Genomic DNA, 22051 nt, shown 5'->3' with positions numbered 1-22051 from the left:
ACCAGAAGCTTTAAATAATGACTCCCAAAGCCTGTATGGCACGTCACACTTCTTTGGGGTGTCCTGTTTCCCCATCTCCTCACTGTGATGAGCCTCTGAAGGTGGCTAATGCCATGGTGCTTGTTCTTCCGTTCCAGCTTGGTGTTCATGGATGCTGTGGAGGCTGTGCAGTTAGTGAATTTATATGCCAGATCTACTTTGGCTTTTAGCTTGGGTTTAATTCTCGGGCAGTTGTCCAGGGTGGTCTGCCTACATGTTCTATACATTGCATGCAGTGGAGCTTGAGATTAGCCTGTTTTGTTTTTGTCTGTTTTTTTATTGCCAAAGAGCTGAATGCCCGTTCTTATCCAGATATACAGTAATTATGCAGCCGTGACAGGATGGGATTTTGATGCAGGTGCAGCCCTTGCTCAGCATGGCGCCGGCTGCTTGCTCGCCCTGTTTGACAACACATTCTGTGCGTTTCCGCTTCACGCTTGTCAGCCCCCCTGTCAGAGGAGCTGAGATCCTCCTGACCCCCCCAGCTGTGACTCCCCACACACTGCACAACTTGCACTTAAAACTCTTCAAACAAGTGGAGCAAACAAGGGGGAGGTGATTAAAAAAAACACACACACACATATATATATATATATATATATATATATATATATATATATATATATATATATATATACCTTCAGAGTTATCACAGAGGCAGTGAGTTTAGGGGTAGGCCCAGCAGTGCAATCTAATGAAGTGGTGGCGGGCTGTAATTTACAATGCATTTTGCGAGAACAGCATCATAAATAAACCCCTCCATAGCTCGCCCCGCGCCGTCCCTCAGTGCTACAGGCCTGTCAGGAGAGTCACTAACCTCGTCATCAATGATGTTGCTGATTTAGGATCCAGGAGCTGTGAAGACGGGCATCTTTGGGCCATTTGTTACAGTGCATTGTAGGATTGTAGATATTGTCTTGTTAATAAAACGATGAATAACAGCGTCGTGGGCCCGCAGGTCTCTGAGTGCGGGGAGGCTGTCAGAGATGCTGTTGAAAGCAGCGTTCGGCGGACAGCTGCTGGACGGAGGGAGCAGCGAGAGCCTGAACACAGAGAGACCAATGGACACAACTGGTACAGAGAATAGATGATTTTCTCTTAATCTTAGCCTTAGTTTTGGGTTTATTTTTTTTCCAAAACCACTTTTTTTGTCCCATTTTTATTTTGTACTACACATTGATCAGACCTTATTCTTATTTATTTTAAGTATGGAACTGAAAGTGAAGTGTGCTGCTAGCAGCTTCTGTAATTCAGCAGCAGGTTTATATAGGCAGCCAACACTGTTGTCCAGCTCTGAGGGAGAGCGGGTGCTGAGCAGTGTGTTTGTGTTCCAGCAGCGCCCCCCGGCGGCGGAGCGGCGATGGTGATGGGCTCTGGCAGTCCAGCACCAGTCGTGTTCACTGTGGGCTCCCCTCCCAGTGGCAGCACCCCGCCACAGACCACCCGTATCAGGATGTTTTCAGGTACCACAGTAAGACTGCCACTGCCTGAGCATGAAGCTATGCTATTAGCACATGTTCACCTAATCAGGTCTTCAATTAAACACAGCTGTTTCCAGATATTTATGGCAACACTGAGAAATGTATTTTTTGGCCTTGTGTGCCTACATTATATAAGGAATACAAGTAAGCAATGTTGTTAGAAGGTTTAGTGCTTGTGATTGAATACAATAAATATGATTTTACTGTTCTACACTATAATTCATATAATATATTTAAATGGACACAACCAAGGCATCTTATATTCAGCAATTCAAACATTTCGGAGGGAACTGTAAACATTTATATAGTGTGGAAGCTGGAAAGTGAACAGTAGTATAACATCAAATGTAGAACACAATGTATGGAATACAGCAGTAATATGAATGAAAAAATACATTGTATACAAGCCAGTACATCAAAGGAGGTGCAGGATTAGGACACAGCATTCTTGAATGGCTGGAGTGTTATCTGAGCTGCAGTGGCTGGTGTCCAATAGCACAGTGCTGGTACAGCTGTACAAGTGAAGTCAGACTTGTAAAATATCCACCAAAGTCTGTTGAATTGGATTCAGTAACAAGACATTTGGCCTACCTTGTTTATTTGGTTCATAAAATAATAATTATTGTTGTTGTTTCTGAAGTGTTTTGTGAATTAAAGCTAGGATTACTTAAAAAAAAAAAATATATATATATATATATATATATCCATGACACCTAAAGCACTAGAGTACAGCTCCTTCCCTGGGATGAGTCACCTTGACACTCCCAGGTAGTCTGTGCATCTCCTATGCACTTGTTGTGTGCAGGTAGCGTCTTAAATTGAAGCAGCAGAAATTACCTAAGGGATTCATGAGACATGTACTTCAGTGTCACCTGGAAATGTTACAGCCCCATTCCAGCACCGGAGGGATTTGAATCCCAAACGGAGAGAAGGAACCTGGTTTATCTATGGAACGAAACGCATTTCTTATCTTCTTTTTCTTCTGCAGTGGGTTCTTCCAGCTCTATAAGCTCAGGTGGCTCCTTCACCAGCCGGCAGCCCCTGACTGGCATGTATGCAGACGGCTGTGAGGGTCCTTCCAGCCTGCGCTATGGATTCACTGACCCTGTGGCAGCCAATTTAGAGGGGGCCGTGACCTTTGAAGCCCCGGAGCTGCCTGAAGAGACCCTGATGGAAGTGAGTAGAGTATTTATAATTATATTTAGAAAGAAAACTTTTAAACTTAGTGCTGTGCTGCTTGGGTAACTGGAAAGCGCCAAACAGACCAGCCTGCTTCACAGCCAGTGCCAGAGAAGAACCAGAGTCAATCGGTTCAAGCAATACATCAGACATGCTCTTGTTCTGAAGTTTTGTTATATGAATGTATGATGATTCATGTCTTGAAGCAGCCAGGAAGGAGCTGTTGTTCTTGGAGTAGAGCTCAGGAACAGAACATTATTAAGCTAACAGGAGACAGGGGATTGAATTGCCGTTATTATTGAAACTACCCCCCCCATTGTGATGAGTCAGTCTGTCTGCTCCGTCTTTGGAGCCCCTGCCAAAGGCCACTGTGCCGTTCCCATTAATTGATTTAACCTGAAAGCAGAGCAAACTGTTCCCATTCCCCCCACACTGGGATATGGTTCTGGGCTGATGTCATCTGGCCAAATTCAGATGAGAGAGTTTATTTAGGTCACTGGGCAGTTCATTGGTTTGTTTTTTAAAAAGGATCGTGATCTCTCTTCCAAGAACAGAACTGTTCATGTCATCTTGTCCTGTCAGTAGTAGGTCACGCCCCTATATAACAAAAGGGCACCTCGTATATGCTTATAATGGGGCTGAAGTATATGTTGTATACCTTTTTGTATTATTATTTTAAAGAGGTGTGTGTGTGTGTGTGTGTGTGTGTGTGTGTGTGTGTGTGTGTGTGTGTGTGTCAGGAGCCCCTGTGTAACGCTGTGTGTGTGTCTGTCCTCTGCAGCAGGAACATACAGAGACTCTGCGCAGCCTCCGTTTCATGCTGGCCTTCGTGCACTGTGTGATGGAGATCGCCAGCACCAAGGGCAGTGTGTTCGACATGGGTGACACACCTGACACCAGTGCCACCTTCCAGCAGCAGGAGAGCATGGTGGCCGACCAGATCAGCCTGCTCAGCAAGGAGTGGAGGTGAGGGCCAACAGGGGGCGACTTGCACACCTACACACGCTCTGCACACCTACACACAAGACACACACGCTCTGCACACCTACACACAGACGCACACGCTCTGCACACACATTGCAGCTACATGGATATTCGTCACCTCATTCCCATTTGTCACAATTGGAGGTTTTGTGCACTTCTGTTCTTGGCAAATGAAAATCTGAACAAATAGATAGTGATTTAGAGCTCTACAATTGAGCCCAGAACAGCCTGCGTCCCTCCTGCTCTACAGCACACAAGTGTCACGCTCTGGCCGCGCAGTGTCTGATGCAGGGAGTTGTGTTGCAGTTACGCAGAGCAGCTGGTCCTGTACATGAAGACTGCGGAGCTACTGTCCACCGCCCTGCACACGGCCATGGAGAGGATTAGGCAAGGGAAGCTATGTCCCTCCAGCACTGTCAAACAAGGTAAGAAAACATGCCCCACCTCCACTCCTCCGCAGCCAGTGTGTCATCCGGTTCTGACTGTCTGCTGCTCCTCCCTGTCCCTGTCCCGCAGTGGTGAAGAAGCTGAATGAGCTTTACAAGTCCAGCGTGACGTCCTGCCGCTGCCTGAGCGCCCGCCTGCAGCGCTTCTTCTACGACAAGCAGCGCCTGATGGACCGCATCAACAGCATCACTGCGGAGAGGCTGGTGTACAGCCACACGGTCCAGATGGTACGATCCGGCCCGCCCTCCGTAACCGCGGTGCTGCTGTTGCTTTGGTCATTGGCCCGTGTGTGACCATTCACGCCATTCACTGTTTTAGTGGGCAGGGGAAGATAAAAAAAAAAAAGAGTCTGGTTGAGGTATTGCCAGTAGAAACTGCTGTGAGGTTAATGGTGCAGGGTAGGGTGTGTAATGGGGTGTGCTTGGTTCTTCTTGTTGGTCCAGGTCCAGACAGCTGCCCTGGATGAGATGTTCCACCATGGAGAGGCATCCATCCAAAGGTACCACAAGGCCCTGCTGCTGATGGAGGGGCTGTCGCTGATCATCACTGAGCAGGCCGATGTCGATAACATCAGCAAGTGTGAGTAAAAAAAATTGATTGAATAGTTAGTTTCTTAAAAAGTTCGGTGGTGTTTTTGTTATATTTAACAGAACGTATGACTGCATTAAAGGTTATTCCAGGCTTCCCTTCGTATGAGTCAAACTTGTGTCTCCGCTCATGAAATAACTGCCAGTCTGCTCCAGTCTGGGTATACTTCTAAGGGCTTGTGAGAGATGTTCTCCTCAAAGCTCTTGCTTCCAGCGGGGCTTTCTCCTGCTACAATTACAGCTTCCTGTTTGTTTCACTCACGAGCCTGACAACAAACATGTGATATGTTGCCTCGAAAGCGTTGCAGATCAAAGTTTTATCTCCCTCCCACCCGGGGGGAACGGAGCCGGTTCCTCTGTCCTGACTAGTTTCCAGGCCGCCCAGGTTAAACTATCGTAATTTTTCGTTATGTTGAGGATTACCGGGATTCTTCTGGTATCCTCTAATCAACTGGCTTGAATGGCTCAGTTTTTGGCAGATAGCACTTAGACACAGAACGGCTGTTATTTGCTCCCAAGGATGCTGTCAGCATTCTGTTCGCTGAAGCAGATTTGTTGTGATGAGCAATCGCAACAGAAGCCATCTGTCTCTGCGCCGAAAGCGCTGTTGGTCCTCATGTCTAACAGACCTTGCGGCAGGGAAATCTAACACAAAATATTCACCGGTTTAAGATAGTCAGGCACAATCATTTTGCCTGATGGTGGAGGGTTATCTCAAACCCCCAAGGGATGTTTTCTTTCCTATTTCTCTATTCCCAAACTAATACCAGTGTTTCTGTCCCTCTGTAGGTAAGCTGTGTATTGAACGAAGGCTTTCTACACTACAGTCAGGTCTTTGTGCTTGACCACCGCAACGGACCTTTGGAAAAAGCTTGCTTTCTCTCTCTCAGTTCCACTCTCCCCGTCTATGCATTTCTCCCTTCACTCTGCCTTCTTCCTCAGACTGATATAAACACGACAGCACGAGAAGCACGCTGCCCTATTTCGGAGAGTAGCGTCATCGAAAGTGGGTCTGCCGCGTGGCGCTGTGGGGGAGTTATCCCGAGAGGAAGAGCAGGAGACGCGGGCTACTTCAGACACCACTTGGCTTTCATGTCTACACTTCAGACGACAACCCGGATAGCTTATACTTTCGGACTGTCTTTCTCTCAAAAACCTCTCCCTTTTACGAAAAAAGAAAAGCCGCGGAAGCGTACGAGAGTGTAAATACAGATTGTCAGTGTGCGTCTGTGGCTTGGTTTATTTCTCTAATACACACTAAAGTAAAAGACATTGAAAATGGAAGTGCGCGTGAGGTTCTCTTAATGGATTAGCAGCGGGGGGGCGTGATGCATTACTGCACATTGTCTGAAGGTCTCCACAGGAATGATAAAGAGTCCTCTCTTCCACACCCGAAGTGAACCGGAGTCTGATGTGGACAAGGGCAAAACATTTGATATAAAAAGGCTGTTCACAAAATGTGCCAGCCATTGTACACGGATATATGGTCCATGCCAGGCTCTGGGACTGAGCTTTTCTGCATCTTGTTATATTCTCAATCAAAGGCTGCCTTGAAGCACTGTCCTCACTTTTTTCCTTTTGTCTACTCCATTATTTGGAGGACAGCTAATTCCACTACTTGTCTTGAAACGCAACTTGTGTGTCGCTGTCGGTTTCCAACAAGGAAGGATAAGTGGCTCATTTTTTTTTTTTTTTTTTTGCTTTATTTGTGTGTGTGTGTGTGTGTGTGTGTGTGTGTGAGAGAGAGAGGGAAAGGGAGAGAGAGAGAGACAAAGCAAAGAAGCCCAAGTAGAATGTAAAGGAGTTTTAACAAGTAACCTCAGCTGAAGCCAGGGAAACAGATGTAGCCCGTCTCAGAGACTGACTTTCTTTGCTGCAGAAGGTGGGCTTTGGTTAGCTTCTTGGAGTCAGAGAAGCGGCGTGTTTTAAAACAACCAGGAACAAACAATTGCAAAGTTCAGGTAAATTATAGGGTCGAGAGAGCCCGGCTTTAGACCAAATCATTGCAGTCGAGGAGCTTTCATCTTTTAGAAAATCCTTTGAATTGCTAACTTACCCAAAATATTGGACTTCAGTTTCTGTCCTTAATTCTCACATCTTGCTTTGTCGTCTATGTGCTATAACAAGACAATGAACCAACTGTATTAATTTAGTACAAATTACATTTGAAGTACCTAGGCGCATAAAGATTAATCAATAATGGACAATTCTGATTTCTGAAAAGGTGGCCTCAATTCAGGGAGCCATAGAGTGAAATAATTGTGCTGTTTATTAAGAGCAAATTACACTTTTAACTAAAATTCGGATAATGACGAACAATCTGTTTAAGTGAAGATTCACAGTCCTCAGCTTTGCTGCTTTGTAACATGGAGCTGTCACTTGCTTAGTGTATGTACGTCATTTTCAGATTATAGCAGGACGGTGTTTCAGTTTCAGGTCTGGTAAGGGACAGCAGATGTTCTCAGTACATGAATTACTGAGAAGATACAGCATAGCAGTGTAACAATGTAAAAAATGCTATTTATTTTTTCAGATTTGTATTTTTATTATTTTTTAAATTTTCCAAGCCAAGATGAAACGCATTAAGCTAGTCTACTTACAGAATAGCACTTTAACTTTTTTCTGCATAGTTCAACCTTGCATCCAAGGACAACTCCAAAAGAAAAGATATATATATATATATATATATATATATATATGCCTCTGGATAAGCAAACCAATCGGTCGCTTTAATCAGGATTAAAACTGCACAGTAATTTTGCACAACTGTCCTGCTTCCCTCTGCTGTGAACGGGGGGAATCTGAGACGTAGACACAGATGAACGATCGATACAAGACATGATTGAAACCAAAGTCTGTACCGCAGAGTCGACAATCGAATTCAAGTTTCATTCAGCTAAAACGTTTTCAATTTCCACACGGGTCTTCTTTGATTTGTTCGAACCAATCAGACAAATTCTTCAGGTACTAGAAGGCACTGGGTACTTTGTCGAAGAAAAACTGGTCATTCCTAACCCCCCACCTCGGATTGTTTTTTTGCTGTATCCCTCCAGTCGCTGCCCTTACGTCCTTCTGGCTCTTGAGCAGTGCTGTACTCCAGTAAGGAAAGCTGGGCCAGGGTGGCGTGGAGTGTTTTCCACCATCAGCAGGTTCTCCTTTAGATCCAGGGGTAGAGGATCAGTAAACCAGGATGTCCCACTATCCCTATCCCTCAGAAGACTATGAAATGCTCTTTCCCCCTCTCCTGCTATGCATACATGATTTCCACTGTGGTCACGTCCCAGCCAGCGTCGAGTTCTGTGTGTGGAGTGGTACTTTGCAGCTGGGTGGCTGCATGTGGTGCCACGCTTGCAGACTGGCACGTTGAGTGGCAGAGCATGCTCCTTGTATTTTGTTGCACTATTAGTAAATGAATAAGTACTGTATGTTGATGAACTAAAACGTCTTCAGACACAGAAAACGTTTATCCTTTGTTTTTTCCATTAGTATGTGTTGTGTGTGACATTTTTGAAGTGTGCAATTTCTTTTCTTTTCTTTATTATGATCTGTAGTCATTTATTTCCGGGCAGATAAAAAGTTTAAGCTATACACACATAGATAGATGTATAGATATACATATATATGTGTATATATATATATATATATATATATATATATATATGTTATACATATATTTTTGGTTGTTAAAGCGTTAAATTTATCTAAATGTGTAAATTGCAGGTTTTTTTTGGTTTCTTTTTTTACAAGTACCTTTGTATTTCTATGGAGTGCATCTTTTTTGTTTTGTTTTGTTTTGTTTTTTTGTTGTTGTTCAGTAAACAGCAGCCAAATCTGGGTGGAATAATTGTGTAGCGTTGTGAGTTTGGATGTAAAAAGGCTGTGTTTTTTACATTGAGATAGAGGTAAATATGAAAGTGGTGGAGTGTGTGTGCTTGTGTGTGTCACAGAGAGCAGGGCAAATTTATCCCTAAACGCCACAATATCAAACAGCCAAATCAAAAACTGCAACAAGAAATGCACCAATTTGGCTCAAATTGCGTTTGGTAAAATGTCAACATTGAAAAAGCTGAATGCCATGTATGTGTACAAAAATAAAAAATCGTTTGCAGTTTTGGTTCACAACAGAAATTGTTGGAGCACCTTGTGTTGTTTAGTGGCAGTGTTAAATTTGCCAATAGATGTTCTACAACCTTATACTGCACTGCAGTGGATGGCGCATGAATCATGCCTGGTATTTTCCCTGCCACTGTGGCTGTAGATAAATGAATGTAAGAAGAATGCTCACACCAACACACACACCTCTGTAAGTGGTTTACAGTTCACCAAACCAATGTATATTTTGTCATAATACTTGAAGAATTTGCTACTGTGCTTATAAATAAACAAATAAATAAATATACAAAACATTTCTTTTGCCATCACCTTTAAGCATATATTTTATCTTAACCTTACTATATAGCTTGTATATAAGTTCTGTAAATTAGTATTTATTGCTTTATAGGTATAAAGAATGCTACAGAAAAAAGGCAAAAAACAAAGCTGACTGTACTATGTTGTGCATCTAATATTTCTTTATTGTTGCAAGGTTGGTGTATATTTTAATGATAAGCTATGTATGTGTATGTGTGTGTGTGTGTGTGTATGTGTATATATATATATATATATATATACACACACACATACCTATGTATAAAATGTGTGTGTGTGTGTATATATATGTATGTCTTCAGGTTTGCAATGTCATATGTGTTATGTATCCTACAAAAGAAAGCTTGACAATTTTTTTTAATGATAAAAAATGTCTGTGTGATGTACCTTTTTATTTCATTGTTTGCTTTGAATTTGTGCAACACAAATAAAGACTTGAAAATTGAGTGTTGGAAGGTAGTTTTGTGCCTATTAGCATATATATATATATATATATATATATATATATATATATATATATATATATATATATATATGTATATATATATATATATATAGATGTATATATATATGTATGTGTATATATATATATATATGTGTGTCTATATCCCTCATACACCTCACCTTTCCAATTTATTTCAGTCACAGCAGATATAGATGTGTTTTAATAGCATTTGGGAACAATGGCTAGCACATTGTATTGTATTGTAAGTGAATACCCACTGTTGCTTTTATTGTGTGTATATCTGCACTGGATAGCACCAGAAATACATTTGAAAGCCACATGCTCACGTTGAAACCTAACATTTGTTATTCAAAACCAATCAGGAAAGTATACACAAAATTAAAACAAATGCCTGCTCTATGCTCTGTTAGAACTGAGGAACTAATGGAGTTTTTAACTGAAGTTCAGGAGGAAGGCCACAAATGACTTCCTCTTCATGGCTAGGTCATCATTCCCTTCGTCAAAGGCGAGTCTAGGCCAAAAATAAACTATTTACCTTGTACATATGTCTATTGGGGTGGTTGAAACTCCGGAAACATTCACAGTTGACATCTGGTTGATTTAAAATATTAAAAGAATGTTGTGAGACATCTGTTAGTCTGCATGGACTTGTGTTTATTGCTTTATTCTGTATAATTCGCTTTTCCTGTATAATTCTTTCCCCAGTTCCAAGTATTATTCCAAGTCAAGATATCCATTTTCGGGCTCCACAAATGTCCTGCTGGAGCTAGAGCCCAGAGGTAGAGGATGAGGACTGCCGATCTGATCCTGCTGCTGGCAGACACACTTCGGTGAAGCCAGGGGACTTTATCTTGTCAGCTGACCACACTGCTGCCTGAGAGACGCTGGACAAGGCTACTAGCACGGCTGCTGGGAAAATTGACAATGGCTAATAGCTGGTGAGTTTCAACCTGTGACTTTGTTTGGTTTTCTTGTAGGAAGTATGTACAGGTTCATTTCTGGAAACAATTGAACTTTCAGGTACAAGTCATTATTTTAAGTTTCTCCTCTACTACAGACCACCCAGATTTATGTATCTGTTGTAATGTTTGTCTATACTATCATATCACTACTTTTGTTACAGTAACTGTCACTTAAAGGCTATTATGGATACTAACTGACATGTTATTATACTACTGTTACTAAACTATGCAATCTACGCCTAACCTAAATACTATTACTGCTTAGTCTAACCTACAAATTATTACCAATACTGACCTGCCTATTAGCATAATAATAACACATTAAATTATATTTTATTTTTTATTATTATTATTATTATTATTATTATTATTATTATGTTGTGTCACATCCAGACAAAGTATCTTTAGACACTTTAAAATTCTAGTTTCCAGTTGCAGTTTTTAAGTTCGAGTAAGGTGAAAAACTTTTCAGTCTTTTCAGTCCGGTATTCAGAAGGGTTTTGGATTTTGAGAAACATTCATAAAAACGGGGCCGATTCCCTGTCAGTTTTCTTCTTCTTGTGGAATGAGAGGGGTCTGAATTCCCAGAGCTCTCTGTGAAATTCCTTAGAAGATCTGGACACAGAGATGTCTTCGGAGAAGGGCCACTTGATGTTCAGTTTGAAAGAAGTTCAGCTGAAGCAAACAATGGCGTTCCCCATGTGGATAGACAAGTGCAAAACCTATCAATATTAATGCTGGAGCCGGATTGAGGCACACTTCTGAGTAGATTTGAGCTTCTTTTTCAATTCTGGATACACAATCCAAATTTCATTCATTGTCATAGGAGTTCTTAGGAGGTCTGCGAGAATGAGATTCGTAAAGGACATTTATAGAGCCAATTTGGACGTATATAAACGACAGTGAAATTGGGTGAATGGAAAATAGAAAATAATCTGACAAATATTAAACGCTTTGTCCACCCTTTACTTGGAAGGTGTACAAGTCAGTGACATACTGCTCTATTCATTCTAGAATTGGGGTACCTAATTATGTTTTTGCTTCATAATTCTTAGCAGGTAAATATGTTGGTTTAATTTTGTAATCGAGTCAATGTATGTTTACAGGGAAAGCCAACACACAATGCAACTTCACCATATATATAATGCAGGAGTTCAGACAATGCCACAAGACATAAGTAGTATAAGGTATTTTGGCATAGACTTGCTTGAATAAGGGAATGAAGACTTGAGGACTAGGCCATTCGAACCCCCCCCACACACACTAGATGGAATGAGCCAAGGAGCTGCTGCAAAGTGTCACCCCCCATGATAAAATCACATAGCCTTCACGTAACCTCACGGGGAAATTCTAAGTGTTTGTGGTGGTGTGATCTGGCTGCCCTGAAAGTAAGTGTACGAGAAAAGCAAGTTTTTCTAGTCTAAGGCCACAGATGGGCAGAGCTCGCCCGTGAAGAACGTGTGACCGCTATCAAAGCCAGGAGCCCTGACCGGCCTGAGCAAAGCAAAAGCCCAGCAAGAGCAGGGGGGAACGGGGACAGTAAGTTGCAGGACACGGCCGCCTTGTGATGAGCAAGACTCCCCCTGGCATTATCAAGTCCTTCATTCAGAAACAGAGCTGGCAGCTTCCCAGCATGCATCAATGAAAACTCTGTCCTGTCCGGGCTCCTTCTGTCCTGTTGGAGTTGGTTGCTAGGTATCCGAGACAGGCGTGTCTTTTCTGGTGGTGTTTTCTCAAACAAAGCTGTCTCGTCTAGCCACTGCGGCCCTGATCTCCCAACAGCTCCGAGCAAAATAAAGCACCTTTTGTTGAAGCTTACAGCCTGTCCCCTGGCCTGCCTGCAGATCGTCACCTATCGCCAGAGTAACAAGTCTGAGCCAAGCCTGAGCAGAACGGCAGCGAACCAAGACATCTGTGACATCGCCCTAATAAAGAGGGAATGGTGATCTCTGCGTTGGGATGTCTCCCCTGCCCTTTCACTGGCAGCACCCCAACTTCTTCAAAGCAGAGTGCAGCTGTTAGCATTAGAGCAAGTCTGTTTCAATATTCTTCACGTTTGATATTCAAGCGCACTCTACCCAGGCAGCTAGTTTCCTTTTGCAAGTTCAAAATGGATCCATCAATGTTGGGGATGTTTATTGACTCCATGCTATGATTCCAAACCCCAATGGATATGCACTAGTTAGTGATGTTTAACAAACTAAACCTGGACATCTAGTATTTTTTTATTCATTATTATTTTGGGCCATTTTAAAGCCCCTGGAAATGACTTTACACTTTACATGAATTTATGAACACTCGGAGCTCAGAATGCCAAAAGATAATTGACACTCTCTAAGCATGCATGTATTATATTTATATTACATTGGCATTCTACACTCACCTAAAGGATTATTAGGAACACCTGTTCAATTTCTCATTAATGCAATTATCTAACCAACCAATCACATGGCAGTTGCTTCAATGCATTTAGGGGTGTGGTCCTGGTCAAGACAATCTCCTGAACTCCAAACTGAATGTCTGAATGGGAAAGAAAGGTGATTTAAGCAATTTTGAGCGTGGCATGGTTGTTGGTGCCAGACGGGCCGGTCTGAGTATTTCACAATCTGCTCACTTACTGGGATTTTCACGCACAACCATTTCTAGGGTTTACAAAGAATGGTGTGAAAAGGGAAAAACATCCAGTATGCGGCAATCCTGTGGGCGAAAATGCCTTGTTGATGCTAGAGGTCAGAGGAGAATGGGCCGACTGATTCAAGCTGATAGAAGAGCAACTTTGACTGAAATAACCACTCGTTACAATCGAGGTATGCAGCAAAGCATTTGTGAAGCCACAACACGTACAACCTTGAGGCGGATGGGCTACAACAGCAGAAGACCCCACCGGGTACCACTCATCTCCACTACAAATAGGAAAAAGAGGCTACAATTTGCACAAGCTCACCAAAATTGGACAGTTGAAGACTGGAAAAATGTTGCCTGGTCTGATGAGTCTCGATTTCTGTTGAGACATTCAGATGGTGGAGCCAGAATTTGGCGTAAACAGAATGAGAACATGGATCCATCATGCCTTGTTACCACTGTGCAGGCTGGTGGTGGTGGTGTAATGGTGTGGGGGATGTTTTCTTGGCACACTTTAGGCCCCTTAGTGCCAATTGGGCATCGTTTAAATGCCACGGCCTACCTGAGCATTGTTTCTGACCATGTCCATCCCTTTATGACCACCATGTACCCATCCTCTGATGGCTACTTCCAGCAGGATAATGCACCATGTCACAAAGGTCGAATCATTTCAAATTGGTTTCTTGAACATGACAATGAGTTCACTGTACTAAACTGGCCCCCACAGTCACCAGATCTCAACCCAATAGAGCATCTTTGGGATGTGGTGGAACGGGAGCTTCGTGCCCTGGATGTGCATCCCACAAATCTCCATCAACTGCAAGATGCTATCCTATCAATATGGGCTAACATTTCTAAAGAATGCTTTCAGCACCTTGTTGAATCAATGCCACGTAGAATAAAGGCAGTTCTGAAGGCGAAAAGGGGTCAAACACAGTATTAGTATGGTGTTCCTAATAATCCTTTAGGTGAGTGTATAATTCAGTGAAGTGTGGAAATATGATTTAAAATGCTGTCCACTACTTAGTTTTCCATCCGGAGAAATTAAACAGAAGGACATTTTTCCTAATCTATATTCAAAGTCCATGCTTAAATAACTGTTTTATCTTATTTGTATATTGCATGTTTAGAATTCTTTATATATATTCACTGTAAGTTGTCTGTGGGATGTTTCTGTAAGTACCACAATGGTGTAATTGTGTGGGGGAGGTGCGGTTTAGCTGTATTAAACGCAGTGGACAAAAGCTGCTCCTGATGTCTATTCGTTCACAAAGATAAGCTTCAGGGGTCAGTCCCTTTCAGAGCGAGTTCACACTTAATCCTGAAGGGAAGTGGAAATGTTCACAGCATTTTCCCAGGAGTCACTGAGCGGTCAACAATTTCAAGCGCAACATGAGCTGTCCTGTCACTGGAGCAGAATATGCTGCGCTAATGAAATTCCCAGACCATCTCATTATATGGGCAGCCGTCACGGAGAGGAATAGGAACTGTCAGTTTGGACATGTGCTTCCCCTCTCATCCAGACCTCTGTTCACCTCTGTACACAATGAGATTCACCCTTCAGAAGAGCACGCCATCAAACACGGCAGCAACAAACGCAGCTTGTTGTCTTCATGTCTTCATGGAACTACAATTGGATAAGATGATCTTACGGTTCTTTGAAAATCAGCATTCCTAGCCTGTTTTGAGAATTTGATTATCTGAATAACATTTTTTCCCCCTATTTGAATATTTCTCATGAACATGTAAGGCAGGATGGAAGAAGAAAATGAAAAGTTGTTTTTACACGAGTCTAACATATGTTGCCTTTCACTACTTAAAATATAGCTTCATATTTTAACTTTCACAAAGAAAATAAACACTACAGACACGAACAGATTGATAGAGAGATGCGGCAATGAATATGGAGGTTGGGAAATGTATCCCTGCACTATAACTCATACAATATGACTAGACGAATTTTTAATATCCTTCTCCTTTAGAAATGTAGGCTTTCTCATCGTGTCTTTTTTTTTTTATTAATTCCATCCAATTCCCCCTCTCAGAGCCAGTCACAGTGAACATGCTTCCTCCTGTCATGAGTATCTGAGAGGCCTTCAGTTCTAATGCATGTTTACATATTAAAAGCATGAGCTGAGTTATGTCCTGGCAGATGCAAGAGATACATCTCTCTCTCTCTCTCTCTCTCTCTCTCTCTCTCTCTCTCTCTCTCTCTCTCTCTCTCTCTCTCTTTCTCTCTCTCTATTGTTTTTGTTGAACTCCTGCCCAAATGGAAAGAGCACAGAGCTCCCAGCCAGCATTGTCTTCATCTCTCACCATCCGATTACAGTTTCATAGAGGACGGCTGGTGTCTGGACATATTCTGAGCACATTTCATCTGCTTCCGTCAATGCCTCTCTCGGGTAACCCTGTTGCCTTCATATAAGTATCTCCTCACAACAGAGTACAGGATTGAAGAATATTTAGTTGTGGCACACAAATGGCAGACAAACAAATATGCACTTTTTTTTGTCAGTATTAGCATATTTGTTTTACGGTTAATTAAACTGTTGATTAGTCATTGTCTAATATTCTTGTTGGAAGTAATCATCATCATAGTAATCATTTCAACCACAAAACGTAGGATTTTAATTGTGTCAGGTAGTACCAGTATTTGTGCTTAAATAGGTTAAATATAACCCCCCACTCAAATCATCACTATGGAAAACCACTGGTTTCTGTGCCTCAAGAAGCTTGGGAACAATTATCCTGATTCTGATGAGTGTTTACTCAGCTTAAATGTTCTAGAATGTGTTTTTATCATTGATAGCATTTTTAAAAATAAGGTATGTCTATGACTCAGTGTCTCAAGTAACAACCTAGACCTGTGAAGTAATGCGTATTGTTCTTATCCCTTTCAGTTTTTTCCACCCTATAAAGAGCACTGTATGTTTAACAGAGAAACAATCTTGTCTTGTCATGGGGAGCTGTAATACTGCATTCTGTTTGACAGACCTATATTAGGATTTCTCTTTGAATTAATGTGAACTGCATTGCAATGACAGGAGGGACTGGCTGTCTGTATTTGAGGCAAGGAAGATGTGCTTCAAAACACGGGCTCTCTCTTTGTGCAACAGACTTTCAGGTCAGGCTCCTAGTCTTAAAATATTCATTATATAATACTTTCTTTTATAAATATTGAATGAAGACAAACAAATGATGATTAATATGTTTTAAGCTTAATACTGAGTTCTGAAAAAGCTTTGATTTATTCATTGTGTTTTTCTCCGGCTGAAAACATAAGAGCATCACCAATGTCAAACTGGATTAACATTTGCAGTTTGCTTCGCTGTACCTCGTCAAAGGGATTTGGGTTGAGTGCTCCATTCTGAAGTGAAATAAATGTATCAAAGACACTGCAAGGCTGTACACTATATTACCAAGTAAATTGGGACAGTACTCCCTCCTACAATTAGCTGTCCAAATGTATATGAAGGCAATCTGCAATATTTACAATATCCTACCAGCATGGCATTTTGGTTTGGAATGGATCTCACCAACATGATTGATTGACATATTGCATTGCCTGGACAAGTGTGGACATTTTATAGTTTCCAAAATGGAAAATGGAGCAAACCAATAACTGGGTTTAAATCCAGTTAATTACGTGGGAAATGTGTTTTTGGTTATTTTGGTTATACAACGTATTTTAGCCATATTGGCCATTTTCTTTTGTCCTTGGAAAGGCAATGCTGCCCTCTACTGCAACATATGGTAAATACAGCAGGGATCCAGTAAAGTAGTCCAGGATTTCTCGGATTAAGTCTGTTACTCTATTACTGAAGATGTATGAAAATATTTGCTGAAGCATCAAGATGAACTTACATCAGTTTATGTTATTCTTCGTGCTCATGTACCTAAAGCGGGTGAAGCCTCGGATTTTGGTTTTGGGTAATAGCTTTTATCACTAGGATTGATAAACACCTAAATCACACTACGACGAGCCAAACGATAACAGCAATGGTTCTTATGTATTGTATAAGCCAATATGTAATTCTATTTTACATTATTTTATTTGAAGTGCGCAGTATTATAGGTAATACGTGGGGGAGTGCCGACGACGGTCGTAATGTATTTACCGTATTATACCCTATGTGTGGCCGCTTCCGTGTTCTCGTCTGTCGCGATGGTTGGTCGCGCAGAAAGGTCAAGGGTCGCGGAGGATACTATCCACGTGGGTGTATGGGTCGGCGGCAGGACAGATAGCCGAGGATTGAAGCGCCGTGGACAGGGTAAAGACACGACATCTGTCCGAGTTATTGTAGGACACCGTACTATCGTATAGTAGTGAGGATGCAATTGTTTGCTAGGAGATGAATCTGCAGTAGATCATACTGATCGGGGGATGTCTGCAGGAGTGGCCATCAATGCGGCACTTTTTTCTAACGTCTGGTGAAACTTGGGTCTATTTTGACAACTAACCTGTATTCGGTGCGTGTTGATTTAAATCGCGATCGTGTAACTAGAAACGACTTTATTTAGATTGAAATTGCTGAACACTCTATACAAAAGAGTAACAGTGGCAGGAGATGCTAAAATTACGGCTGCTTTTGAGTATACTACCAAGTCCCCTCATTAGGTGTGCCCAAGGTAAGTTAAGTGTCTTAGTTTCGTTAAAAATTCAAACATTTTAGGCTGGTGCCCGTGTTATTGAGGAATATGCGTAGATTTGACTTCGCTACACTGATCAGATCTTTGGTTTTAGTTATGATTGGAGTCAGAAACTTAATTGTGATCCTGGTCGGATAGGAAAGGGTGTAGCTACAGTAAACCATGTACATATAAATACTATAAAATGTCTTATTCTTCACCACATCTTTTTGAATGGAAGTTATTTTGAAACCTGATGTATATAAACAATCAGTCAATCAGTAAAATGCATAAAAACCTGTTTGAAAGGCACTCTATCTGTATGTATGTATGTATGTATGTATGTGTGTGTGTGTGTGTATATATATACACATACATATACATGCATACCTACATATATATAAAAATATATTGCTTATATTGTAGGCCGGTCAGATCAAGCCAAGAGCGTCCGTTTGTTTCAAAAGTCCTGCAAAATGAGCGAGGAACAGCATCTGAAGGAGATCCCAGCAGAGGCCAACGAGCCACTCAAGCGCCCATCAGAAGGCAAGCCTGACCTGGGAGAGATTGGCCATGTGGACAAAAAATTGAAATCGGACGCAGAAGAGCAGAAGAAGTTTCCCAAAAGAAAAGTGGTTCTTCTCATGGCTTATTCTGGCAAAGGGTATCATGGTATGCAGGTAGGTAGCCCGTTTGGCTGGTCACTTTCTTTCTTCAGCTTTTTTGTGTGTTGTTGTATTTACCGATTTCTGTCCCTGGACTTTTGCAAGACATACAAAGGAATGCAAAGTACGTCTGTTGATGCATAATCGGGCTGACGTTGTTTTTTCTTCACCAGAGAAATGTGGGCTCTTCGCAGTTCAAGACTATAGAAGACGAGTTAGTCAAATCTCTCGTCAAGTCGGGGTGCATTCCAGAGAACCACGGCACTGACATGAAGAAGATGTCATTCCAGAGATGTGCAAGGACTGATAAGGTATTGTGCAGAAATTAGGGTGTTATTTCCTGTAGAAATATAGTCAAACTGTCCATAAACGTTTAAGAGCTAAATATTGTTTCAAGAGTTTGTTAGAAAATGGAGTAATTAAAGGCCCATTGAAATGTGCTTTGGTTAACTTTTTGTGTGTTTCGAGCAATAGTGTTCTTTGATTGATTGATTGATTGATTGACTGATCTATTTCTTTATAAACAGGGTGTTTCTGCAGCAGGTCAGGTTGTTTCCCTCAAGCTGTGGCTGATTGATGACATTATGGAGAAAATCAATGGACAGCTACCTTCCCAAATCAGAGTATTAGGTGCGAACAAATGCTGTGTGTTGACAATAACAAAATAGGAAAGTGATATGGTCATCAAAAGAACTGGATTTCCCTGCTGCACAAAATATTATTTCAATATCCAAAATAATTAATGTTTTGTTCCTCTGTTGAGTTCTGTTATTCTCTCGGTTCTCTGGTTTACACGCTCCTGTTGTAAATATGAATGTTTAATTCCTAGGTCTCAAAAGAGTGACTGGCGGCTTTAATTCCAAGAACAAGTGTGACGCCAGGACATACTCCTACATGCTGCCAACCCTGGCCTTTGCGCACAAAGACCAGGAAAAACAGGACGACGGCTATCGGCTCAGCAAGGAGACGCTTGAGAGGGTGAACAAGTTGTTTACCTGCTATAAAGGGACCCACAATTTCCACAACTTTACCTCACAGAAGGCCGCCCGGGACCCCAGCGCTCGCCGTTACATCATGGAAATGTTCTGCGAGGAACCCTTCATCCGACAGGGCATGGAGTTTGCCATCATCAAAGTGAAAGGTCAGAGCTTCATGATGCACCAGATCAGGAAGATGATTGGCCTGGTGATCGCCGTAGTAAAGGGCTATGCGTCTGATGGCATCCTGGAGAGGAGCTGGGGCGAGGAGAAGGTGGACATTCCCAAAGCGCCTGGCCTGGGCCTGGTCCTGGAGAAAGTCCACTTTGAAAAGTACAACAAGCGCTTCGGGAGCGACGGCCTCCATGAACCCCTCGACTGGGCGGACGAGGAGGAAAAGATCTTGGCTTTCAAAGAAGAGCACATCTACCCTACGATCATCCAGACGGAGCGCGAGGAGCAGTCCATGGTGAACTGGTTAGGCACGCTGCACATCCATGACTTTGAAGCCACTGCGTCGGGAGCTCAGAACAGCAAAGTGGGACCACAGGTAGGCTTGATGAGAAAGTGGTGTAAAGTGGTGGAGCCGACTGTATTTTCAACAACCATTGTTGGTATAACTGGTTGATTATATTTGTTTCTTTTGTGTTTTTTAGGACGATGAAGACGAAGGGAATGGCTCTGACTGACCAGCTTTTCAAACTGTCGAATCCTTTCACTGTGCTGCTGCTTGCCAGACTTCACCCTATACGAGGGAATTAACCAACCAAGTGGCAAAACTCCCATCCACTCCCAGGAAATCAACTCTTATTTTTTCTTCCTTGCATATTTGTTAAAAAGACTTTCCTTTCCCTGGAGATTCAATGGACCACAAAAGCCTTAGCCTTCCAAATGGAGTCTATTCCCTTCAGTTAGGATGTTTTCTATTGCAAGGAATGATGAGACTTCAAAAATCGTAGGCAATCGTGGGTTTCCATGTGGGGAAAGAAAACCAAACCCTAGCTTTAAAAATAAAATGTTTGTTTTAAAATGCTGTTTATTCATTTCCATGGGTCAGGGATTGCTATACTTTTTTTTTTTTCCTCAGGATTTAATCTCAATATCTCTCTCAATGCAGACTCTTATATATGTAAAAAAAAAAAAAAAAAAAGGACTTGCATATGGAATCCTCAGTGGTGCAGTTTTGTGAAGGATTTTCATGTTAAAAAGGGAAATGCTGAACATGCAATATGACAATGCAGATGTAAAACTTACTAATATCAATCAAAGCAGAAAAATGAATTCCATTAAGCACTGATGCATGATAGACAGACGTTTTATGCTGCAGCAAAAAAAAAAAAAAAAGCCTTGGGGCTTCTCCTTCCCCAAATGGGGAAACTTTGATTATCTGCAAAATGAAACCGCTCTTAATTATAATATGAGCCTTTTTTTTTGGTCACACATGAATTCGAATTCTGTTACTGCATAATAATACCTTGGCATATACGGCTCTGGAAAAAATTAAGAGACCACTTAACATTGATTTCTGAACTTGGAGTGGTCTCTTAATTTTTTTCCAGAGCTGTATATGTATCTTGTCAAATGCAATGGTCTGAAAATGGGTCAACCAAGAATTTTGTCTGCAGTTTGGAACTCTAATTGTGGTGCTATTTTTTATTTTATTTTAATACCATCAAACCAGTCTGTATCCAAGGAATTCAATTAAGTTCATGGTTTATGTTGCATGATCACCTTTGAACACCCTGGAGAATTTTTAACAGATGCTTGTGTTATATTCTGGTTTTGCCATTCTCGTGCCCAAAGAAAGCTCTGTGGGGAAAGACATATTAATAATTACTGTTGGTTACATTTGACTACTTTTGTAGATTAGTGTGTTAAATGCATTGGGCTTCAACTTCCCAGAGTCTTCCTGCTTCCATAGTCATCTGTGGATAAATCAGAGTTCTCCAGCTGCACAGAAATATCTAAAAAATATTTTGTATTATGATTTAATATGTATATAAGTTTCACAGTGTGATTTGTTGTTTTGGTTGCCGACATTGTAAACCACTGCTTGTACATTTATTCATAAAGTACCTTTTTTTTGTGTATACAGATTTGTTCATTTGCTTTTCATTGTGGCTCATTAACATAATTCAATTTGCTTTGGCAGCCTGCTGAGATTAGTAATTGGCACCGCGCTACAGCTTATTCATGACTGAACTGCAGGGTTTTAACAAGACCTTCATTCAGTCATAAAAATAGCAATTACTGTCATTTCAAATAACGTTGAATAATGTTGACGGTGTTTTGCAGCATGTTATTGTTAACTAATAGTACGTCTTTAGTTGTATGAATCGTTTTAATCTTTGTATATGATCCTAGTTCTTCTTTATTCACAAAAGCGTGAAACCATTTTCATGCACTTCCTGATACAAAGCCCGTCACCTTTAAACTGGAGAGAGTATCTTGCTTGTATTTAATTGGCGGGGAAAAGAAGACAATAAAACGTCATTGGTTACTTCTCAAGTCGGCCTTCCCCCAAAAAATGACGCATTTCCTCCTACGCAACGACGAAACACTTCCGGTTCTTTGAACAACAGAAG

At 41.5% G+C, this 22051-nt stretch overlaps 2 protein-coding genes across 9 annotated transcripts in view; both read left to right on the top strand.

The window, feature by feature from the left end:
• LOC136712322 (serine/threonine-protein kinase ULK1) overlaps positions 1-9591 on the top strand; it is a 40777-nt gene extending 31186 nt beyond the window's left edge. For 5 of the 7 annotated variants that reach the window (XM_066688827.1, XM_066688826.1, XM_066688824.1 and 2 more), the window contains 8 exons: positions 998-1113; positions 1374-1502; positions 2509-2696; positions 3481-3665; positions 3990-4108; positions 4200-4357; positions 4574-4709; positions 5507-9591. In XM_066688827.1, the coding sequence (XP_066544924.1) occupies positions 998-1113; positions 1374-1502; positions 2509-2696; positions 3481-3665; positions 3990-4108; positions 4200-4357; positions 4574-4709; positions 5507-5562 (1087 nt within the window). In that variant the 3' untranslated portion in view covers positions 5563-9591. The remainder of the gene's footprint in view (positions 1-997; positions 1114-1373; positions 1503-2508; positions 2697-3480; positions 3666-3989; positions 4109-4199; positions 4358-4573; positions 4710-5506) is intronic. The other 2 variants (XM_066688828.1, XM_066688823.1) reach the window with 1 other exon arrangement.
• Positions 9592-17377: 7786 nt separating this feature from the next.
• pus1 (pseudouridine synthase 1) lies at positions 17378-21558 on the top strand. Of its 2 annotated transcripts, none has more exons than XM_066689440.1 (6): positions 17378-17466; positions 18251-18504; positions 18663-18800; positions 19017-19119; positions 19319-20016; positions 20123-21558. In XM_066689440.1, exons 2-6 carry the CDS (start codon positions 18301-18303, stop codon positions 20153-20155), a joined length of 1176 nt encoding a protein of 391 aa, XP_066545537.1. In that variant the 5' UTR covers positions 17378-17466; positions 18251-18300; the 3' UTR covers positions 20156-21558. The 2 variants fall into 2 exon arrangements, with proteins under 2 accessions (XP_066545537.1, XP_066545536.1); XM_066689439.1 differs by having other exon boundaries at positions 17389-17824.
• Positions 21559-22051: the final 493 nt, after the last annotated feature.

Source organism: Amia ocellicauda, chromosome 17 (assembly GCF_036373705.1).
Source record: "Amia ocellicauda isolate fAmiCal2 chromosome 17, fAmiCal2.hap1, whole genome shotgun sequence".
NCBI lineage: Eukaryota > Metazoa > Chordata > Actinopteri > Amiiformes > Amiidae > Amia > Amia ocellicauda.
This window is presented reverse-complemented; position numbering and strand designations above follow the sequence as displayed.